General features: G+C 46.7%; 1 protein-coding gene across 1 annotated transcript in view; it reads left to right on the forward strand.

Annotated features, from left to right (window-relative positions):
* The window catches only part of iqcb1 (IQ motif containing B1), a 72,285-nt gene that overhangs the window by 9,920 nt on the left and 41,775 nt on the right, over positions 1–20,590 (forward strand). The window contains exons 3-5 of the mRNA XM_033024894.1: positions 7,013–7,175; positions 13,660–13,789; positions 16,328–16,421. Coding sequence (XP_032880785.1) covers positions 7,013–7,175; positions 13,660–13,789; positions 16,328–16,421 — 387 coding nt within the window. The remainder of the gene's footprint in view (positions 1–7,012; positions 7,176–13,659; positions 13,790–16,327; positions 16,422–20,590) is intronic.

Genomic DNA, 20,590 nt, shown 5'->3' on the forward strand with positions numbered 1-20,590 from the left:
TGTCAGGTTGACTTGAACCTAACCTCTGAAGAAAGCCATTTTCCTGAGGAAACGTGACATTTCATTTACTACACCTTGTGGTTTCTGAGTTTGCACGTTTACTTTCAAACGAGCATGTTTTCTGCCAGGAGTTCGGTTAATAAGTATATTCACATTCATTTAACACACAGTTAGAAAATGATCGAGGAGTCTTTCCTCACTCCAGCCCAGGCTCTGAGACTTCAACTCTTGTACCTAAAACTTTCCATTCAACATTGCTATAGCTTCCAAGTCTTTTTCTTGAATTAATTTTTGTTTACTAGATTTTCAAAACATCATTAGAGTTATATAGCATAGAAACGAGTCCTTCAGCCCAAGATGCCCCATCTATGCTAGTCCCACCTGCCCACGTTTGACCCATATCCCTCTAAACAACTCACGTCGCAGCGGCCTCTGCAGTCCGTCTGTCTTTTTGTTATTTTTTGTCCCGTTTTAATGTAGTTTTTATTTATTTTTGATGGGGTGTGTGTGTGTGTGTGTGTGTGTGTGTGTGTATGTGTGTGTGTGTGTGTGTGGGGGCAGGGGGTGGGGGGGGAAACTTTTAAAATCTTTCCCCTGCACGGAGAACCCGACCTTTTCCCTGTCGGGTCTCCGTTGTCGTTGGGGCTGCAACGTGGAGCGGCCTCCTGCAGGAGCGACCTGGGGCTCCAGTCGCGGAGCTGCGGACTACTTACCATCATGGAGCTGGCCGAGTTCGGAGCGGGAGGAGCTGTGGTGGCGCGCTGCTGTGGCTCGACCCCCGGGGATTCGGAGGCTCCGGCCGCGGGTCCGGTGGACGGTGATATCGGGAGCCCGCGGGTCCCTGCTGGGAGGCCGCTTTTCGGGGCTTCCGCAACGGCGACTTCTCCCGCCCGAGTCGCGGGGTCAAGGAGTACCTGGAGCGGGGCCTGACATCGCCGTCCGGCGTGGTTTGGAATGGCTGCGGGACTTTGCTAGCGCCCGCCTAGGGCTCCAACAACAAGACCCGGAGCGCGGCCTTGCATCGCCCGGCGCGGCGTTAATGGCCGCGGGACAATTGCCATCGCCCGCCGGGGGCTTTGACTTTGACTCTGACATCGGGAGGGGAATGGGAAGTGCAGGGGAGAGATAAGTTTTTTTGCCTTCCATCACAGCGAGGAGGAGATGCGCTGTGATGGATGTCTGTGTAAATTGTGTTGTGTCTTGGGTCTTTTTTTCTTGTGTGTATGACTGTAGAAACAACATTTCATTTGAGCCTCTATGAGGTTCAAGTGACAAATAAATTGTATTGTATTGTATTGTATTGTATCCAAGTATTCTTACAAATGTCATTTCAATGGTGTTATAGTACCTGCCTCAACTACTCCCTCGGGCAGCACGTTTCATATACCCACCGCCCGCTGTGTGGAAAAAGTTGCCCATCAGGTTCCTATTAACTCTCTCTCCTCTTAAAGCCCTGTCCCACGGTACGAGTTCATTCCAAGAGCTCTCCCGAGTTTGCCCTGATTCGATCTCGGAGATTTACGGTAATGGCCGCCCGTTGGTACTCGGGGCTCTCGTGGACAATTTTCAACATGTTGAAAAATCTTTACGAGTCTTCCTGTGCATACCTGCCGTTAGCGAGTCTTCACGAGTACCTGCCGTTAGCGTTACGAGCCGCTAAGAGACGTCCCCGAGTTCCGACGTACCCGCTACGTTCATTCTCTGTGCTTACCACGAGTTTGATTTTTTCTTAACTCGGGAGAACACTTGGAATGAACTCGTACCGTGGGACAGGGCCATTACCTTAAACCTATGTCCTCTGGTTCTTGATTCTCCTACTCTGGGTAAAAGACTTTAAACTATAATGTTTTATTTTTAATGTTTTATGATTTATTCTTAATTGCTTACTGTATATCGTGTTGTTACTTGCGAGCAGAGCACCAAGGCAAATTCCTTGTATGTGAACACACCAGGCCAATAAACTTATTCATTCATTCAAGTCTCGGTACATTCACCCTATCCATTTTCATCATGATCTTATACACTTCTACACGATCACCCCTCATCCTTCTGTGCTCCAAAGAATAGAATCTAAGCCTGTCCAACCTTTCCCTATAGTTCAGGCCATCAAGTCCTGGCAACATCCTCGTAAATCTTCTCTGCACTCTTCCCCGCTTAACAACATCTTTCCTAAAGCAGGGTGTCCAAAACTGATCACAACACTTCAAATGCGCCCTCAACACCATCTTGTACATCCATAATATGACATCCCAACTTCTATACGCAATACCCCAACTGATCAAAGCCAATGTGCCAAAAGCCATCTTGACCACCCTATCTGCCAGTGATGCCACTTTCAAGGAACTATATGCAAGTCAAGAGAGTTTATTGTCATGTGTCCCAGATAGGACAATGAAATTCTTACTTGCTGCAGCACGGCAGAATATTGTAGGCATAAATACAGATCAGATCAGATCAGTGTGACCATAGAATATATATATGCACACGAAAATAAACAGATAAAGTTCAATAAGCTGTTATAGTTCAGAGTTTGTTTGAAGTTGTGTTTATCAGTCTGATGGCTGTGGGGAGGAAACTGTTCCTGAACCTGGATGTTGCAGATTTCAGGCTCCTGTACCTTCTACCTGATGGCAGCGGAGAGATGAGTGTGTGGCCAGGATGGTGTGGGTCCTTGATGATGCTGGCAGCCTTTTTGAGGCAGCGTCTGCGATAGATATCCTCGATGGTAGGGAGGTCAGAGCCGATGATGGACTGGGCAGTGTTTACAACTTTTTGCAGCCTTTTCCGCTCCTGGACGTTCAGGTTGCCGAACCAAGCCACGATGCAACCGGTCAGCATGCTCTCTACTGTGCACCTGTAGAAGTTCGAGAGAGTCCTCCTTGACAAACCGACTCCCCGTAATCTTCTTAGGAAGTAGAGGCGCTGATGTGCTTTCTTTATGATTGCATCAGTGTGCTGGGACCAGGAAAGATCTTCGGAAATACGCACGCCCATGAATTTGAAGTTCTTGACCCTTTCCACCATCGATATAAAATTGGAAACTTTCCAATCAGGTTTCAGGGCCCGCCATAGCACAGAGTCTGCCTTGTTGAAGGTACATAATGACCTACTGCTCACCATTGACTCAGGCGACTGTGCAATCCTCCTCCTTCTCGACCTCAGCGCAGCATTTGACACTGTCGACCACACCATCCTAATTGACCGTCTTCGGTACGGGGTTGGTATTGATGGCACTGCCCTGAGCTGGTTCATCTCCTACCTCAAAGATAGGAGTTTCTCTACTATCATAGGCAACTCTTTCTCCTCCCCAGCTAGCCTCTGCTGTGGGGTTCCACAAGGTTCCATCCTTGGCCCCATTCTCTTCTCCCTGTATATGCTCCCCTTAGGCCGTCATCCAAAGGCACGGCATTTCCTTCCATTGCTACGCAGACGATACACAACTCTATCTCCCCCTGAAGCCCAAAAACCGATCAAATCTACTTAACCTTATCCACTGCCTCGAGGATATAAAGTGTTGGATGGCCCAGAACTTCCTCCAACTAAACGAGAGTAAGTCTGAGGTCATCAATCTCGGCCCCTCGGACTCAATCAAAATGATAGCAGGCAGTCTTGGAAGCCTTACCCCACTACTCAAGCCTCACGTCAAAAACCTTGGCGTGATATTTGACTCAGCATTGAAATTTGACAAACAAGTCAATGCCGTGGTAAAAGCTAGCTTCTTCCAGCTTTGAACGATAGCTAAAATAAAACAATTCCTCCAGTTTGATGACCTCGAAAAGATCATCCACACATTTATCTCCTCCGGCCTCGATTACTGCAACTCCCTTTACACTGGCATCAGCCAATCTTCCCTGTCCCGCCTGCAACTGGTCCATAACGCCGCAGCAAGACTCCTGACGGGCACCCGAAAAAGGGACCACATCACCCCGATCCTGGCCTCTCTCCACTGGCTCCCTGTGCGGTTCCCAATAGATTTCAAGACCCTCCTCTATGTCTACAAAGCCCTTAACCGGCTTGCCCCCTCCTACATTAAAAGTCTTCTCACCCACCACACCACCTCCAGGTCCCTCAGATCGGCCGACTTGGGGTTACTGAACATCCCACGGTCCAGGCATAAGCTCAGGGGCGACCGCGCCTTTGCGGTTGCAGCTCCTAGACTGTGGAACAGCATCCCCCTTCCCATCAGAACTGCCCCCTCCATCGACTCCTTTAAGTCGAGACTAAAAACCCATCTTTACTCTCAAGCCTTTCTTGACGACCTCTGAGGGAGGGCTATATGTATGTATTTATGTATGTACTTAATCTATGAACCAATGTTGTATAACGTTAGTACCTCCACCAATGTAAAGCACTTTGGCCAACGAGAGTTGTTTTTTAGATGTGCTATAGAAATAAAAGTGACTTGACTTGACTGTGGGTCCCTATCCTACCCCTTCCAAAGTCCACAATCAGTTCCTTGGTTTCCTATATCCCTCTGGTCCCCAACACTCCTCAGAGCCCTACCATTCACCGTGAAGGTCCTGTCTAGGTTTGCCTTCCAAAAATTCAACACCTCACACTTATCAACATTAAACTCCATTAACCATTCCTCAGCTCACCTGGTGTAATGTTCTAACACGCTCTTTGCTAATTTACCGCCCCAAACTTCAGTTCCAGCTAACCACAGCCTGCTTCCAAACTCTTTACCCATTATACCCTTGCCCTCACTGTGCTGGGTGCGACTAAAATCGATATTTTAATAATAATAATAATAATATATCTTTTATTGTCATTGCACGTCAGTGCAACGAGACTCACGTCAAATTCCTCGTTTTAAGGCAATGGGCCTACATTCGCTGGAGTTTAGAAGAATAAGGGGCGACCTCATTGAAACATACAGAATAGTGAAAAGCTTGGATAGATTGGATGTGGACGGGATGTTTCCACTCATGGGAGAGTCTCGGACTAGAGGTCATAGCCTCAGAATTAAAGGGCGTTCTTTTAGGAAGGAGATGAGGAGAAATTTATTTCGTCAGAGGGTGGTGAATCTGTGGAATTCTTTGCCACAGAAGGTTGTGGAGGCAAAGTCAGTAGATATATTTAAGGCAGAGATAGATAGATTCTTGATTAATACAGGTGCCAGAGGTTATGGGGAGAAGGCAGGAAAATGGGGTTAGGAGGGAGAGATAGATCAGCCATGATTGGTGGTGGAGTAGACTTGATGGGCCGCATGGCCTAATTCTACTCCTAGCACTTATGATCATTCTCCACCAAGCCTACAATTCTCTGACATCTCTCTTCTCTTTCCTATCTTGACCTCTTGCTGGTCCCTGGTTTTTGCCACTCCATTAACAGCCACGTCTTTCTGTTGAATCTCTGATCTCTTTCTCCAGTTAAAATGGAAGAAAGACAGACTTTCATTTGTATAGTGCCTTTCATGGCCTCGGATCATCCAAGAATGGTTCCTTTTATAATGTAGGGATTACAATGCCCCTTTTGTGCACAGCAGGCTTCCTAGGCTGCAAAGTGTATGAGTGACCAGTTTATTCTATTTTTGTAATGTTTGTTTTCGGATGAATCTTGGCTGGGACAGCATGGAAATTTTCTTGCGCTTCTTCCAAATATTGTAATGAGGATTGTCTTTTATTCAGTTAAGAGGTTTAGTATTTCTTCCAAAAGAGAGTGTCTCCAGCATCGCAGTACTCACTCAGGACAATACTAAAATGTCAAACTCCTGACTACGGGTTACGGACACTAAAGGGCCTGTCCCACTTGCATGCGATTGCATGCGTTTGGCGCCACCAAACGGAAGCGAAGTTCACGCTAAGTACGTGCTAAGTTCGCGCGTGACGTCATTTCCGTAATATTCACCAATCAGCTGGGCAGGAGGTGGGCCGACTGAATTTGGACGTCGCACGGCGTCGGGCGATGACGTCATCACGCAAATCCACGCCAGGGGGTGACGTCATCATGCAACGCCACGCGCTAGGCATACGCCGTCAAGACGCTGCATAAGCTGTCAAGACGCTGCGTACGCCCTCAATGCGCCTGCGGGCCGACAGGCCGTTGGCACGCGAAGATTTCGGACACTGCCAGTTTTTTAGAGCCCCGCGCGATGTCGGGACCAGCCCCGCACAACTCCGCGCTTCTAAGTGGGACCGGCCCCGCGCGGCCATACGGTGCCCGTACGCCTCAAGCGACCACGTTTGGTCGCGCCAAACGCATGCAATCGCATGCAAGTGCGACAGGCCCTTTAAGCACAGGAAGTATCTGCAAATTCATTCAGTGAATCCACGTTCCCAAATTCTTAAATGTTGGAGTCCGAAGAAGGATCCCGACCCGAAACGCCTCCTATCCACCTCCTCCAGAAATGCCTCCTGACCCGCTGAGTTACTCTCGCATTATGTACTCTACACAAGATTCGAGCATCTGTAATTCCTCGTTTCCATACCTTCGACCAAAGATCATAGAGCGGTCCAAAAGTACAAAGTCAAGATCATCTATGATCTTTGCCTTTGACTATTCTGTGAAGAAATCCATAATAATAGTGCTTAATTTTTATTAATTTTGCTGTGTGTTCAAGTTGCTAAGATCAAATGGGCGGCACAGTGCAGGCAGCGGTAGAGATGCTGTCTGACAGAGCCAGAGACCCAGGTTTGATTCTGACTATGTTGCTGTCTGTGTGGAGTTTGTACGTTCTCCCCGTGACCTGTGTGGATTTATTTCCGGTGTCTCTGGTTTCCTCCCACACTCCAAAGACGTACCGGTTTGTAGGTTAATTGCCTTGGTATAATTGTAAATTGTCCCTAGTGCAGTGCATTAATGTGCGGGGATCGCTGGTCGACACGGACTCGTTGGGCCGAGGGTCCTGTTTCTGTGCTGTATCTCTAAACTCTAAATGATAAAGTTTGTAAATTGAAAATGGTTCTCGGCAAGCTGTGCAATTATGTTTATATTTTCTAGCATGGTTTAAGATTTTGTCCGTGGTGTAGCAATAATTCTTTCCCCTTTTACCTTGCCATATATTTTACAGATATCTTAAAAGGACCTCCATTTGGAAGCCGTGAGTTAAAGCAGTTGAAGGAGGATATTTATTACTATGACCTGATTCAGTACTGCGTACTGGTGCTTGCTCAGGACTTCCGCAACATCCGAGGGCAATGGTTCACAGCCGTGCAGCTGGCTGACATACTCAGGTAAAGAAGCCTCATCTTCATGACTGAGGAAGAGATCGGGTAGACGCACAGAGTCTCTTGCCTAGAGTAGGTGAAGCAATGACCAGAGGACGTAGGTTTAAGGTGAAGGGGAAAAGATTTAATAGGAATTTGAGGAGTAAAGGGCTTGTCCCACGAGCATGCGACTCCATGCGGCAAGCGCGACCTAAAGGGCCTGTCCCACGAGCATGCGACTCCATGCGGCAAGCTCGACCTAACGTGGTCGCTTGAGCCGTACGGCCTCGCGGGGCCGGTCCCACTTCGATCGCCGGAGCCGTATGGAGTTGTACAGAGCTGGTCCCAACATCGCGCGGGGGACCGAAAAACTGACCGTGTTCAAAAATTCCGCGCGGCAACGGCCTGCCGGCCCGCAGCCGCCTCGACGCCGTAACGTCACGCGCGAACTTCCCGCGGACTTCACTCGAACTTCATGTCACTCACTCGACCTCCGCACAGCCCCCGCTTCTGGTTTGGTCGCGCTTGCCGCATGGAGTCGCATGCTCGTGGGACAAGCCCTTAACTCTTTCATGCAAAGGGTGGTGGGTGTATGGAACAGCCAGAGGATGTAGTTGAGGCAGGGACTATCCCAACGTTTGAAAAACAGTTAGACAAGTACATGGAGAGGACAGGTTTGTTGGGATATGGATCAAATGCGGGCAGGTGGGACTAGTGTAGCTGGGACATGTTGGCCGGAGTGGGAAAGCTGGGCCGAAGGACCTGTTCCACGCTGAATCATTCAATGACTGGTATTCAGATTCCTTGCTTTTGTGGTTTGGTTCAGAACAAAGCAAGCCTGTTATTACACATTGCCATGAAAAGCAGTTGGAAAAGTGTATCACATAGATGACAAAACCAATTTAAAACAAAATAAATCATTGATACAAAAGGCTGTTTAACACTTGATCGACCGATTGACCAAATGGTGCCAGCACAATAACCTGGCCCTCAACACCAGCAAAACCAAGGAACTGATTGTGGACTTTGGAAGGGGTAGGATAGGGACCCACGATCCCGTTTATATCAAGGAGTAGGGAAGATGGTGGAAAGGATCAAGAACCTCAAATTCCTGGCCGTGCATATTTCCGAAGATCTTTCCTGGTCCCAGCACACTGATGCCATTATAAAGAAAGCACATCAGCGCCTCTACTTCCTGAGAAGATTACGGAGAGTCGGTATGTCAAGGAGGACTCTCTCGAACTTCTACAGGTGCAGAGTAGAGAGCATGCTGACCTGGTTGCATCATGGCTTGTTTCGGCAACTTGAGCGTCCAGGAGCGGAAAATAATGCAGAAAGTTGTGACCACTGCCCAGTCCATCATCGGCTCTGACCTTCCCACCATCGAAAGGATCTATCGCAGTCGCTGCCTCAAAAAGGCTGCCAGCATCATCAAAGACCCACACCATCCTGGCCACACACTCATCACTCCGCTGCCATCAGGTAGAAGGTACAGGAGCCTGAAATCTGCAACATCCAGGTTCAGGAATAGCTACTTCCCCACAGCCATCAGACTATTAAACTTGCCATCAAACAAACTCTGAACAATAACAGCATATTGCACCATCTGTTTATTAATGTGTATATATATGGTCTATACTATATAGACACACTGAACTGTTTTGTATTTATGCTTACTGTATTCTGTTGTGCTGCAGCAAGCAAGAATTTCATTGTTCTATCTGGGGGACATGACAATAAACTCTCTTGACTTGACTTGACTTGACAACAGAATGAAAACTGAACAAATTAAACTCTAAGACTAGACTGCAGGAAACATTTCCCTACATCAAAGTTAGATAAAAGTACAGAACATAAATTTAGGATAAGGAGAAAGAGATTCAGAAGAAACATGAGGGGAATCTTCACCCAGAGATGGCGACACTGTGGCGCGCGCAGCGGTAGAGTTGCTGCCTTGCAGCGCCGGAGACTCGGGTTTGATCCCGACTACGGGTGCTGTCTGTAAATTGCCTCTGTGACCGGCTGGCTTTTCTCCAGGTTTCCCGGTTTCCTCCCACACTCCAATGACAAACAGGTTTGTAGCTTCAGTAAAAATTGTAAATTGTCCATAGTTTGTCGGATAGTACTAGTGTAACCCTAGGCCGTGACCTCAGTTGGTCTGGCGAAAGGGATAATGCGGCATGGCTCTTGAGCCTAGGGTGTCTGAAAATCGGCGGTGGACCTGAAATAAATTATTTCAAGCATTTCTGCATCGAGGTGGCTTCATAAAAGTGTTGAAATTAGTTTTTCACTGAGCTGCTTTATAGTCTAGTTTGATATTAGCACAGAGCAACAATTCGTTAGGTCCCACTTTGCTGTTGGATGCTCCTGGAACAGAACAGTGTGCTCAAGGAGTTCTGGCCGGGAGAAATAACAGATCGCTGCAGTCATCCAACCATGAAATCAGCTCCATAATTTCTGAATAGAATGCATTATTATGTTAAATCTCCTTTCAATATCCGCCAGGAACATGCTCAAGTTCTTCAACCAGACTATGAAACATGTACGATGTATTTTGCTTGAAGAAGTCATGAGGACACTTGAGTTTCAGCAACACATGACATTTGGGTTATTTTCCACCTTTCATCTCCCTCAACTCCCTGTCCCACCTCACAATCAGAATGAAGAAGGGTCTCGACCCGCAACATCACGTGTCCATGTTCTTTAGAGATGTTGCCTGACCTGCGGAGTTACTCCAGCATTTGTGTCGTTTAATGTGGTGAAAGTAGCTTTTTAGTTTAAAGTCAAAGTCAAAGTATCCTTCATTGTCATTCAGACCTTTCGGACTGAACAAAATTTCTTTGCCTTGCAGTCATACATACAATAAAAATAACAAAAACACACAATAAACACAAATTTAACATCCACCACAGTGAGTTCACCAGGCACCTCCTCACTGTGATGGACGGCAAAAGTCTTAAAGTCTTTGTCTCTTCCCTCCTTGTTCTCCCCCTGCACTGAGGCGATCCAGGCCTCCGATGTTGTGACCCCACCGGGTCAGTCCCGCGGCTCAACCGTGCTCCGCGAATGAAACCCAGCTTTGATTACTGCTTTGTGAAAAATTGAGACACTTGCCACTTACCAGAATGATGCCTGGATTAGGGGGGGGTATTAGGAGAAGTTGAACAGGCTTGGATTGTTTTCTCTGGCATGCCGGAGGTTGCGGAGAGACCTGGTAGAAGTATGTAAAATTATGAGAGGCATAGATAGAGTAGGCAGTCATAACCTTTTTTCCCAGGATGGAAAAATCAAATACTGGTGAGATGGGCAAAGTTCAAAGGGGAATTTTTTACACAGAGGGTGTTGGGTTCTGGAACGTGCGGCCAAGGTGGTGGTTGAGGTGGTTGATAGTGGTTGAGGTGGTCGGCAGTGGCATTTAAGAGACTATTGGACAGGCATGTGGACGTGGAGGGATATGGATATGTGCAGGAAGATAAGAGTTAGTTTTGGCATCATGTTCGGCACAGACATTGTGAGCCATGGAAACTCTGTTCCATGTTCTATTAAGATTGGTATGTAAATGCAAGTTGCTGATTGATGGAAAAAACCTTTGGTTCACTGAACAAATGCACTGTTATATAAAGAATATGCTCGAAATACTCAGCAACACCAGCAGTATCTGTTGGTGTCGAACACAAAGTGCAGGGGTAACTCAGTGGGCCAGGTAGCATCTCTGGAGGACATGGATAGGTGACACTCCTGCTATAACTAACAGACACAAGACACTGAACATACAGCTGAAAGCAGGTTTCTTTATCTACATAGGATGTATTAGGGTATCAATTTTTGTGGTGCTTCTTACTGCCTCAAAACCAGTCATCCATGTTGTGTCCCTTCCTACCTGGTCCTGATCTCAGGGGGACCAATGAACATTACCTTCATACCATTTGTTATTTGCAGTGGGTTGTCTGTGGATTGTCACCTAGTGGAAGGACATTCTTGCTATTGAGGGAGTGCAGTGTAGGTTCACCAGGTTAATTCCCGGGATGGCAGGACGGTCATATGCCGAGAGAATGGGGTGGCTGGGCTTGTACACTCTGGAGTTTAGAAGGATGAGAAGGGATCTTATTGAAACCTATAAGATTATAAAGGGTTTGGACAGGCTAGAGGCAGGAAACATGTTGCTGATGTTGGGGGAGTCCAGAACCAGGGGCCACAGTTTATGAATAAGGGGTAAGCCATTTAGAACGGAGATGAGGAAACACTATTTCTCACAGAGAGTTGTGAGTGTGGAATTCTCTGCCTCAGTGGAGGCCGGTTCTCTGGATACTTTCTTGAGTGAACTAAATAAAGGTCTTAAAGATGGCAGAGTCAGGGGATAAGGGGAGAAGGCAGAAACGGGGTACTGATTGGGGATGATCAGCCATGATCACATTGAATGGTGGTGCTGGCTCGAAGGACTGAATGGCCTACTCCTGCACCTATTGTCTATTGTCTATTGTCGTGGTGGAGAAGCTTGTGTGATCCTGAGAGCGATGCCGTCTGGAGCTGTGCTCCTGGTAGGGCCACCCATGGCGGTGAGGTCGAGGGGAAGGTCCCTGACAAAGAGCAATCCAACCAAGACCTCAACGGTGGAACAGGCGGAGGACGATGGCTGACCTTAGTGGAGCTAACGTCACAACGGCTGGGAAGGCAGATGAAGGCTGCAGCAGAAAAGGGTCTCCGGTCGTCTTGGACTCCATGCCACTGGATCCTGACCCAGATCTGTCAAGGACCGTGGGGTGGCTGTCTGTGCACCAGTCTCCCCACGTTAAACAAAGTCACGCACAGGCGTCCTATAGAGGACAGTCACACTCGTTTCGAGTGACCGCCGATGATGATGTTGTTTGCAGTTCTGTCTAGCTTCTAAACAGCTGTAACCTTGAGTTGACAAACTGTTTTTTGTCTCTATGTTCTAGTCCCCAGACTGTTCAATCCAAGCTGTCAACAGCTTGCACTAAACTAACCTCATCAATTCTCTGCAAATCCCGACTGTTTGTTAAGTGCCTCAAATTTATTTCCTTGGTTTATATTGGTGCTTGAATCCCTTGAGTAATTTTACAAGCAGAACTTTGCAAGTTAGGCCTATCATTCACTCACAGTTGATTATTATTCGATGCCTTTAAAATCTCCATTTGTAGGGTGTCAATTATTCCAAAATACAGACTACAAAATGCAAAAATACCTCTAATTCGATAAAACATCTTATTCAATATTGTGGATAGTCAAACCATTTGAGCATCAGAGCAAAATATTCTTTCTTGAAATGTTTCTGACATCTCGATTTTGTTGGGTGAATATAAAATATTAAGCACAATCTAATGTTGACATCAAATACTAGAGGACATAACTTTAAGGTTTCAAGGTCAGTTTATTGTCATTTGAGTTGCCGAAATTTGAGTTGCCGTACTAAAGGGCCTGTCCCACGAGCATGCGACCTGCATGCGGCGAGCGCGACCAAACCGGAAGCGGGGGCCTTGCGGAAGTCGAGTGAGTGACGTGAAGTTCGAGCGAAGTCCGATGGGCGTGCGCAGCGTCAAGACGTGCGTACGGCGTCGAGACGCTGCGTACGCCCGTCGAGGCGGTGCGTACGACGTCGAGGCGGCTGCGGGCTGGCAGGCCGTTGCCCCGCGGAATTTTTGAACACGGTCAGTTTCTCGGAGCCCCACGCGATGTCGGGACTAGCTCCGCACAACTCCATACGGCTCCGGCGATCGAAGAGGGACCGGCCCCGCGAGGCCGTACGGCTTAAGCGACCACGTTAGGTCGCGCTTGCCGCATGCAATCGCATGCTGGTGGGACAGGCCCTTTAGTGAAAAGCAACAAGACACACAACCACGTAACATAAACATCCATCATAGTGGATTCCACATTCCTCACTGTGATGGAAGGCAATAAAATTCAATCTCCTTCCTCTTGTTCTCCCGCGGTCGGGGCCGTCAAACCGTCCGCAGTCAGGGCGATCAAAGCCCCCGCAGCCGACGATCGAAGCCCCCGTCGGGTTGATCGAAACTCCAACGTCAGGGCGGTTGAATCTCCGCGGCATGGAGCTCCCGAGTCGGCCTTTTCTTACCAGAGACCGCAGGCTTCACAATGTTGAAGTCCACAGGGCCTCAGAGTTGGAGCCTCGATCCCCGGCAAAGGGATCGCAAGCTCTGTGATGTTAAAATCCCGCAGACGGAGAGAGGGGCAATGTTTTAAGGAAAACTTTTTACAGAGAGGGTGATGAATGCTTGGACCGCGCTGCCAGGGTTGGTGGTTGAGGTCGATACGATTGTCACATTGAAGGAGACTTTTGCATGGGCACATACATCTGGTGGGATATGGATCATGCGTAGGTAGGTAAGAGATGGTCTTGAGGTCATTGTTGGCAGAGACATTGTGGGGTCAAGAGCCTGTTCTTGCACTGTTCCATATTAACATAAGATGAACAGTGTCTCTGGGAATATTTTGTGTTTTATCAATTTAATGGTAATTTGTATTGATTTCTCAGCACTGTCTGTGTGGGTCTGGATCCAAAGAATGATGCAGAAGAATTTCACGGCAAAGTGTTGCCATTAGCTGCAGACAATCTAATGTTGCTGGCACGAAGACTGCAGGCTCGCTTTCTCAAAGCTGATGAGGTAAGTGTACATTGGCTTCTACCTGACTACCGCATACCCAGCACTTAATACATTTATCCTATGAGTAGTAGTTCTTGATCAGTACTGTTGTCAGAGGTCATGGGGAGAAGGCAGGAGAATGGGGTTAGGAGGGAGAGATCGATCAGCCATGATTGAATGGAGGAGTAGACTTGATGAGCCTAATTCTACTCACAGTCAGAGAGTGATACAGTGTGGAAACAGGCCCTTCGGCCCAATTCGTCCACACTGGCCGACAATGTTCCAGCTACACTGGTCCAACCTGCCTGCGTTTGGTCCATAACCCTCCAAACCTGTCCTATCCATGTACCTGTCTAACTGTTTCTTAAACGATGGGATAGTCCCAGCCTCAACTACCTCCTCTTGTTCCATACACCCGCCACCCTTTGTGTGAAAAAGTTACCCCTCAGATTCTGATCTAATCTTTACCCCTTCACCTATGTCCTCTGGTCCTCGATTCCCCTGCTCTGAGCAAAAGACTGCATCTACCCGATCTATTCCTCTCATGATTTTGTGCACCTCTATAAGATCTCCCTTCATTCTCCTGCGCTCCATGAAACAGAGACCCAGCCTGCTCAACCTCTCCCAAGAGCTCACACCCTCCAGTCCTGGCAACATCCTCGCAAATCTTTTCCGAACCCTTTCAAGTTTGACAATATCTTTCCTATAACATGGTGCCCAGAACTGAACACAATATTCTAAATGCGGTCTCACCAACGTCTTATACAACTGCGACATGTCCTCCCAACTTCTATACTCAATACTCTGACTGCCAGATGAAGGCCAAAGTGCCAAAAGCTTTTTTGCCAACCTTATCTACCTGCGACTCAACTTTCAAGGAACCACGCACCTGTACTCCTAGACCCCTCTGCTCTACAACATCACCCAGAGGCCTACCATTTACTGTGTAGGCCCTGCCCTTGTTCGACGTCCCAAAATGCAACACCTCACACTTCTCTGTGTTAAATTCCATCAACCATTCCTCCACCCACCTGGCCAATCGATCCAGATCCTGCTGCAATCGTTCACAACCATCTTTACTATCTGCAAAACCACTAACTTTTGTATCAAGTACTCCTATCACTTATAATCTTATGATCTCACTGCACTATAAGTTAAAGGCTCTGCTTTTATGTGAGTTTCAATGATAGGGAGTATATCAATGAGCTCAATTTTGCATTCAGTCTAATATAAGGGGGCGACACAGCGGTAGAGCTGCTACCTTACAGCGCCAGTGACTAAGTTTCAATCCTGACTATGGGTGCTGCATGTACGGAGTTTGTACATTTTCCCAGTGTACGCATTTTCATCGGTTTCCTCCCACACTTCAAAGATGTACAGGTTTGCAGGTTAATTGGTTTTGGTGATTGCCTGGGTTTCAGCACCTAAGTTACAGAGAAAGGTTGAACAAGGTAGGTCTCTAATCTTTGGAGCGCAGAAGGTTAAGAGGGGACTTGATAGAGGTCTTTAAAATTATGAGAGGGATAGACAGAGTTGACGTGGATAAGCTTTTTCCATTGAGAATAGGGAAGATTCAAACAAGAGAACATGATTGGAGAATTAAGGGACAGAGGTTTAGGGGCAACATGAGGGGGAACTTCTTTACTCAGAGAGTGGTAGCTGTGTGGAATGAGCTTCCAGTGGAAGTGGTGGAGGCAGGTTCGATTTTATAATTTTAAAATAAATTGGATAGGTATATGGACGGGAAAGGAATGGAGGGTTATGGTCTGAGTGCAGCAGATGGGACTAGGTGAGAGTAAGTGTTCGGCACGGACTAGAAGGGCCGAGATGGCCTGTTTCCGTGCTGTAATTGTTATATGGTTATATATGATTGTAAGATTGTTCCTCGTGTGTAGGATAGTCCTAGTGTACAGGTTGATTACCGGTCGGCGCGGACTCGCATATAAAATTACAAAAGGACTGGACAAGCTAGATCCAGGAAAAATGTTCCCAATGTGGGGCGAGTCCAGAACCAGGGGCCACACAGTCTTAGAATAAAGGGGAGGTCATTTAAGACTGAGGTGAGAAAAAACTTTTTCACCCAGAGAGTTGTGAATTTATGGAATCCCCTGCCACAGATGGCAGTGGAGGCCAAGTCACTGGATGGATTAAGAGAAAGTTAGATAGAGCTCTAGGGGCTAGTGGAGTCAAGGGATATGGGGAGAAGGCAGGCACGGGTTATTGATAGGGGACGATCAGCCATGATCACAATGAATGGCGGTGCTGGCTCGAAGGGCCGAATGGCCTCCTCCTGCACCTATTTTCTATGTTTCTATGTTAATAAAACTTCTAGTACTCTGGCCTTTCCACAGGGTTGGTCCGGTGCTGTTTGTTCTCCCATTAACTACAGCAGCTGAGGGCAGAAACCTGCTCTCAGTTGGAGAAGTCCCATCATCCAATAAAACTTCTCAACATAGGATCAACACTAACGTTATAAATATAAAATGTCAAGAAGAAAATATTTGATAAATTGAATGTTTTCAATGTTTGAAATGGTTGACAATTTGTTCCTCTTTTTAGGATGATGATAAACAAGATTTTCTCCGCTATTTCCACCGTGTGACTGACTCTCTTTGCTGGCTGCTAAGTGGTCACGTTCAGCTGACTCCGCATGGTAAGTGCCACGTTTCAACTGCCTTGCGAAATTACCAGCTTTAAAATGGTAAGCATACAATTTTGGTCTCCAAATTTGAGGAAAGACATTCTTGCCATAGAGGGAGTACAGAGAAGGTTCACCAGACTGATTCCTGGGATGTCAGGACTTTCATATGAAGAAAGACTGGATAGACTCGGCTTGTACTCGCTAGAATTTAGGAGATTGAGGGGGGATCTTATAGAAACTTACAAAATTCTTAAGGATGTTGGACAGGCTAGATGCAGGAAGATTGTTCCCGATGTTGGGGAAGTTCAGGACAAGGGGTCACAGTTTAAGGATAAAGGGGAAATCCTTTGGGACAAGAGATGAGAAAAGCATTTTTCACACAGAGAGTGGTGAATCTCTGGAACTCTCTGCCACAGAAGGTAGTTGAGGCCAGTTCATTGGCTATATTTAAGAGGGAGTTAGATGTGGCCCTTGTGGCTAAAGGGATCAGGGGGTATGGAGAGAAGGCAGGTACAGGATACTGAGTTGGATGATCAGCCAAGATCATATTGAATGGCGGTGCAGGCTCGAAGGGCCGAATGGCCTACTCCTGCACCTATTTTTCTATGTTTCTAGATAGAGAATAACGTCAGAAGTGACATTGAGCAAGTGCAGTCAGATGAAAGCGGACAAGAGACGAGGAGTGTAGGAAGGATCTTCTTCTTCTTTCGTGTCCATCTTCCACGGTTCAAATGTTGGCATCGCTGCCATCGTCTGTTCTGCAAAGGACACAAGCTTCCGCCGACAATCAGTGGGAGCCATCACTTGTTGCAATAAATGATGGTGGTAGCAGAATGAGCTCGGGATACTTCCAGTTTCCAGCCCCGCGACGTGGACGCTTCTGCTGTGGGGCCAGGAAGGAACTGCAGATGCTGGTTTAAACCGAACATAGGCACAAAAAGCTGGAGTATCTCTGGCAGCATCTCTGGAGGAAAAGGATAGGTTTTGGGTCCATATAACCATATAACCATATAACAATTACAGCACGGAAACAGGCCATCACGGCCCTTCTGGTCCGTGCCGAACACTTACTCTCACCTAGTCCCATCTACCTGCATTCAGACCATAACCCTCCATTCCTTTCCCGTCCATATACCTATAAATTTTTAAATGATAAAATCGAACCTGCCTCCACCACTTCCACAGGAAGCTCATTCCACACAGCTTCCACTCTCTGAGTAAAGAAGTTCCCCCTCATGTTGGCCCTAAACTTTTGTCCCTTAATTCTCAAATCATGTCCTCTTGTTTGAATCTTCCCTACACTCAGCTTATCCACGTCAACTCTGTCTATCCCTCTCATCATTTTAAAGACCCCTATCAAGTCCACCCTTAACCTTCTGCGCTCCAAAGAATAAAGACCTATCTTGTTCAACCTTTCTCTGTAACTTAGGTGCTGAAACCAGGCAACTTTCTAGTAAATCTCCTCTGTACTCTCTCAATTTTGTTGACATCTTTCCTATAATTTGGCGACCAAAATTGTACACCATATTCCAGAATTTGTCTGGTCGAGTCCCTTCTTCTGACTGAGAGTCAGGGGTGTTGGAAACGAGAAACATAGACGGTGATATTGAGAGTAGTGGAGCAAGTTAATGAAAGATATGCAAAAAAGTGACGATGAGAAAGGAAATGGGCCATTGAGACGAGGAGCTGGTTATGAAAGTTGATCAACAGCTTTGATACGGGTTGACATTTAGAAAAAAATGGAAGAGGCCAACAACAAAATGAAGCCGACGCAATGTAATAAAAAGGAACTGCAGATACTGGTTTATACAATAGACAGGAGTAACATAGAAACATAGAAAATAGGTGCAGGAGTAGGCAATTTGTCCCTTCGAGCCTGCACCGCCATTCAATATGATCATGGCTGATCATCCAACTCAATATCCTGTACCTGCCTTCTCTCCATACCCCCTGATCCCTTTAGCCACAAGGGCCACATCTAACTCCCTCTTAAATATAGCCAATGAACTGGCCTCAACTACCTTCTGTGGCAGAGAATTCCACAGATTCACCACTCTCTGTGTGAAAAATGTTTTTCTCATCTCGGTCCTAAAAGCTTTCCCCCTTATCCTTAAACTGTGACCCCGTGTTCTGGAAGGTAACTCAGCAGGTTAGGCAGAATCTCTGGAGAAAATGGATCGGTGATGTTTCAGGTCAAGACCCTTCTTCAGACTGACTGTGGGTTGAGAGGGCAAGATAGATCAATCATGATTGAATGGGGGAATAGACTTGACGGGTCAAGTGGCCTAATTCTGCTCCTAGAATTATGAACTGATGACAGGACCTTAGTTTAATGTTCTGAGGAAACCCTCATGGTCAAGGAGAACACGCACACTCCACCCAGATAGCATCCGAGGTCAGGACTGGACCTGGTTCTCTGGTGCCGTGAGAAAGTGGCTCTGTCAGACAACTTTGAATTAATGATGTTGAAGGCTTGAGCTGTAGCTGAATCAGAAATGGCCAGGGTGATAGGGGCGGGGTGATAAATACAGGATGTGGTTTGACTGGTTACAGATGATGGGAGACTGGCCAAACAACCCCATCCATCGTGGTAATACCTTCTTGCATAACAGGATGAGTGTAAGCTTGGATAACAAGATGCCTCGTAAGTGTGACGATGTTGCTGACGTGACACTTGCGAAGCATCTAGACAAGCTCATGGAAGGGCAGGGGATGGCGGAATATAGACCACGTGCATGCAGATGGAATTAGGTTAAATTGGCATCAACGTTGGTACAGTCAACATTGGCAAAAGGGCACATCTTGGGGAATACTGTCAATTTTTCTGGAAGTGCTCTGAACTGTGACCAAGGTCAACTCCAGAGAGAACTAAAGTGGTGAATTTTTATAATAATTGATATTGCTGTATTTGTGGGCAAATGACTAATTATAACTAATCTGTTAAAGAGATTATAGGATGGGAATTGGGAAACTCAGAGTCATACAGCATGACAACAGGCCCTTCAGCCCAATTTGCCCACCGACCAAGATGTCCCCATCTACACTAGTCCCACCTGCCTGTGTTTGGCCCAGGTTGACAAAACATGCTGGAGAAACTCAGCGGGTGAAGCAGCATCTATGGAGAGAAGGAATAGGAGATGTTTCGGGTCGAGATCCTTCTTCAGACTTTCAGGCCCAGATCGCTCTAAACCTTTCCTATCCATGTACCTGTCCAAATGCCTTTTAAATGTTGTTATGGTATTTGCCTTAATCCACCATCCTCTGTGAAAAGATAGACATTAAATTGCAGGTCCGGCAGCATCTCTGGTGAAAAGGAATAGGTGATGTTTTGGGTCAAGACCCTTCCTCAGACTTGGTTCCTATTAAATCTTCCCCGCCCCGGCTTAAACATATGTCTTCTTGTTCCTAAGTTCCCTACTCTGGGTAAAAGACTGCATTCACACCATCTATTCCCCTCTAGATCCTCCATACCACAAGATCACCCCTCATCTTCCTAAACTCTAAGGAATATAGTCCAAGCCTGCCCGACCTCTTCCTTTAACCCAGCCCTTCAAGTCATGGTAACATCATTACAAATCTTCTTTGGACTCGTTCCAGCTTAACATCCTTCCTTTAACAGGGTGACCAAAACTGAATACAATGCCTTCTGCCTTAATCTATGTATAAACTGTGAGAACATTGTGCAATGTGTCACTTCTGTTCCTTCCTAACTCCATTCAGGAAATCCAGTGCGTCTTGTATTTCCTGCCTCAGGGCCTGCTCTGCCTATTCTGATCAAATGCCAATAGTTGCACTAAACCATGTGCAGAAAACAGGATGGTAAAAGGAGCTTTCGGAAGAGTGTAAAAAAGAGAGAATTGATCCACAAGAATTGAACCATATCAAGAAATAGATTGGACAAATTTTATCTCAACTAGTAAAGAGGTTCTTCTGCAGATGTATAGGGCTCTTGTGAGACTACATCTGGAGTATTGTGTACAGTTTTGATCTCCTAATTTGAGGAAGGACATCCTTGTGATTGAGGCAGTGCAGCGTTCACGAGATTGATCCCTGGGATGGCGGGACTGTCATATGAGGAAAGATTGAAAAGACTAGGCTTGTATTCACTGGAGTTTAGAAGGATGAGGGGGTATCTTATAGAAACACATAAAATTATAAAAGGACTGGACAAGCTAGATGCA

The sequence above is a fragment of the Amblyraja radiata genome, chromosome 7 (assembly GCF_010909765.2).
Source record: "Amblyraja radiata isolate CabotCenter1 chromosome 7, sAmbRad1.1.pri, whole genome shotgun sequence".
Lineage (NCBI taxonomy): Eukaryota > Metazoa > Chordata > Chondrichthyes > Rajiformes > Rajidae > Amblyraja > Amblyraja radiata.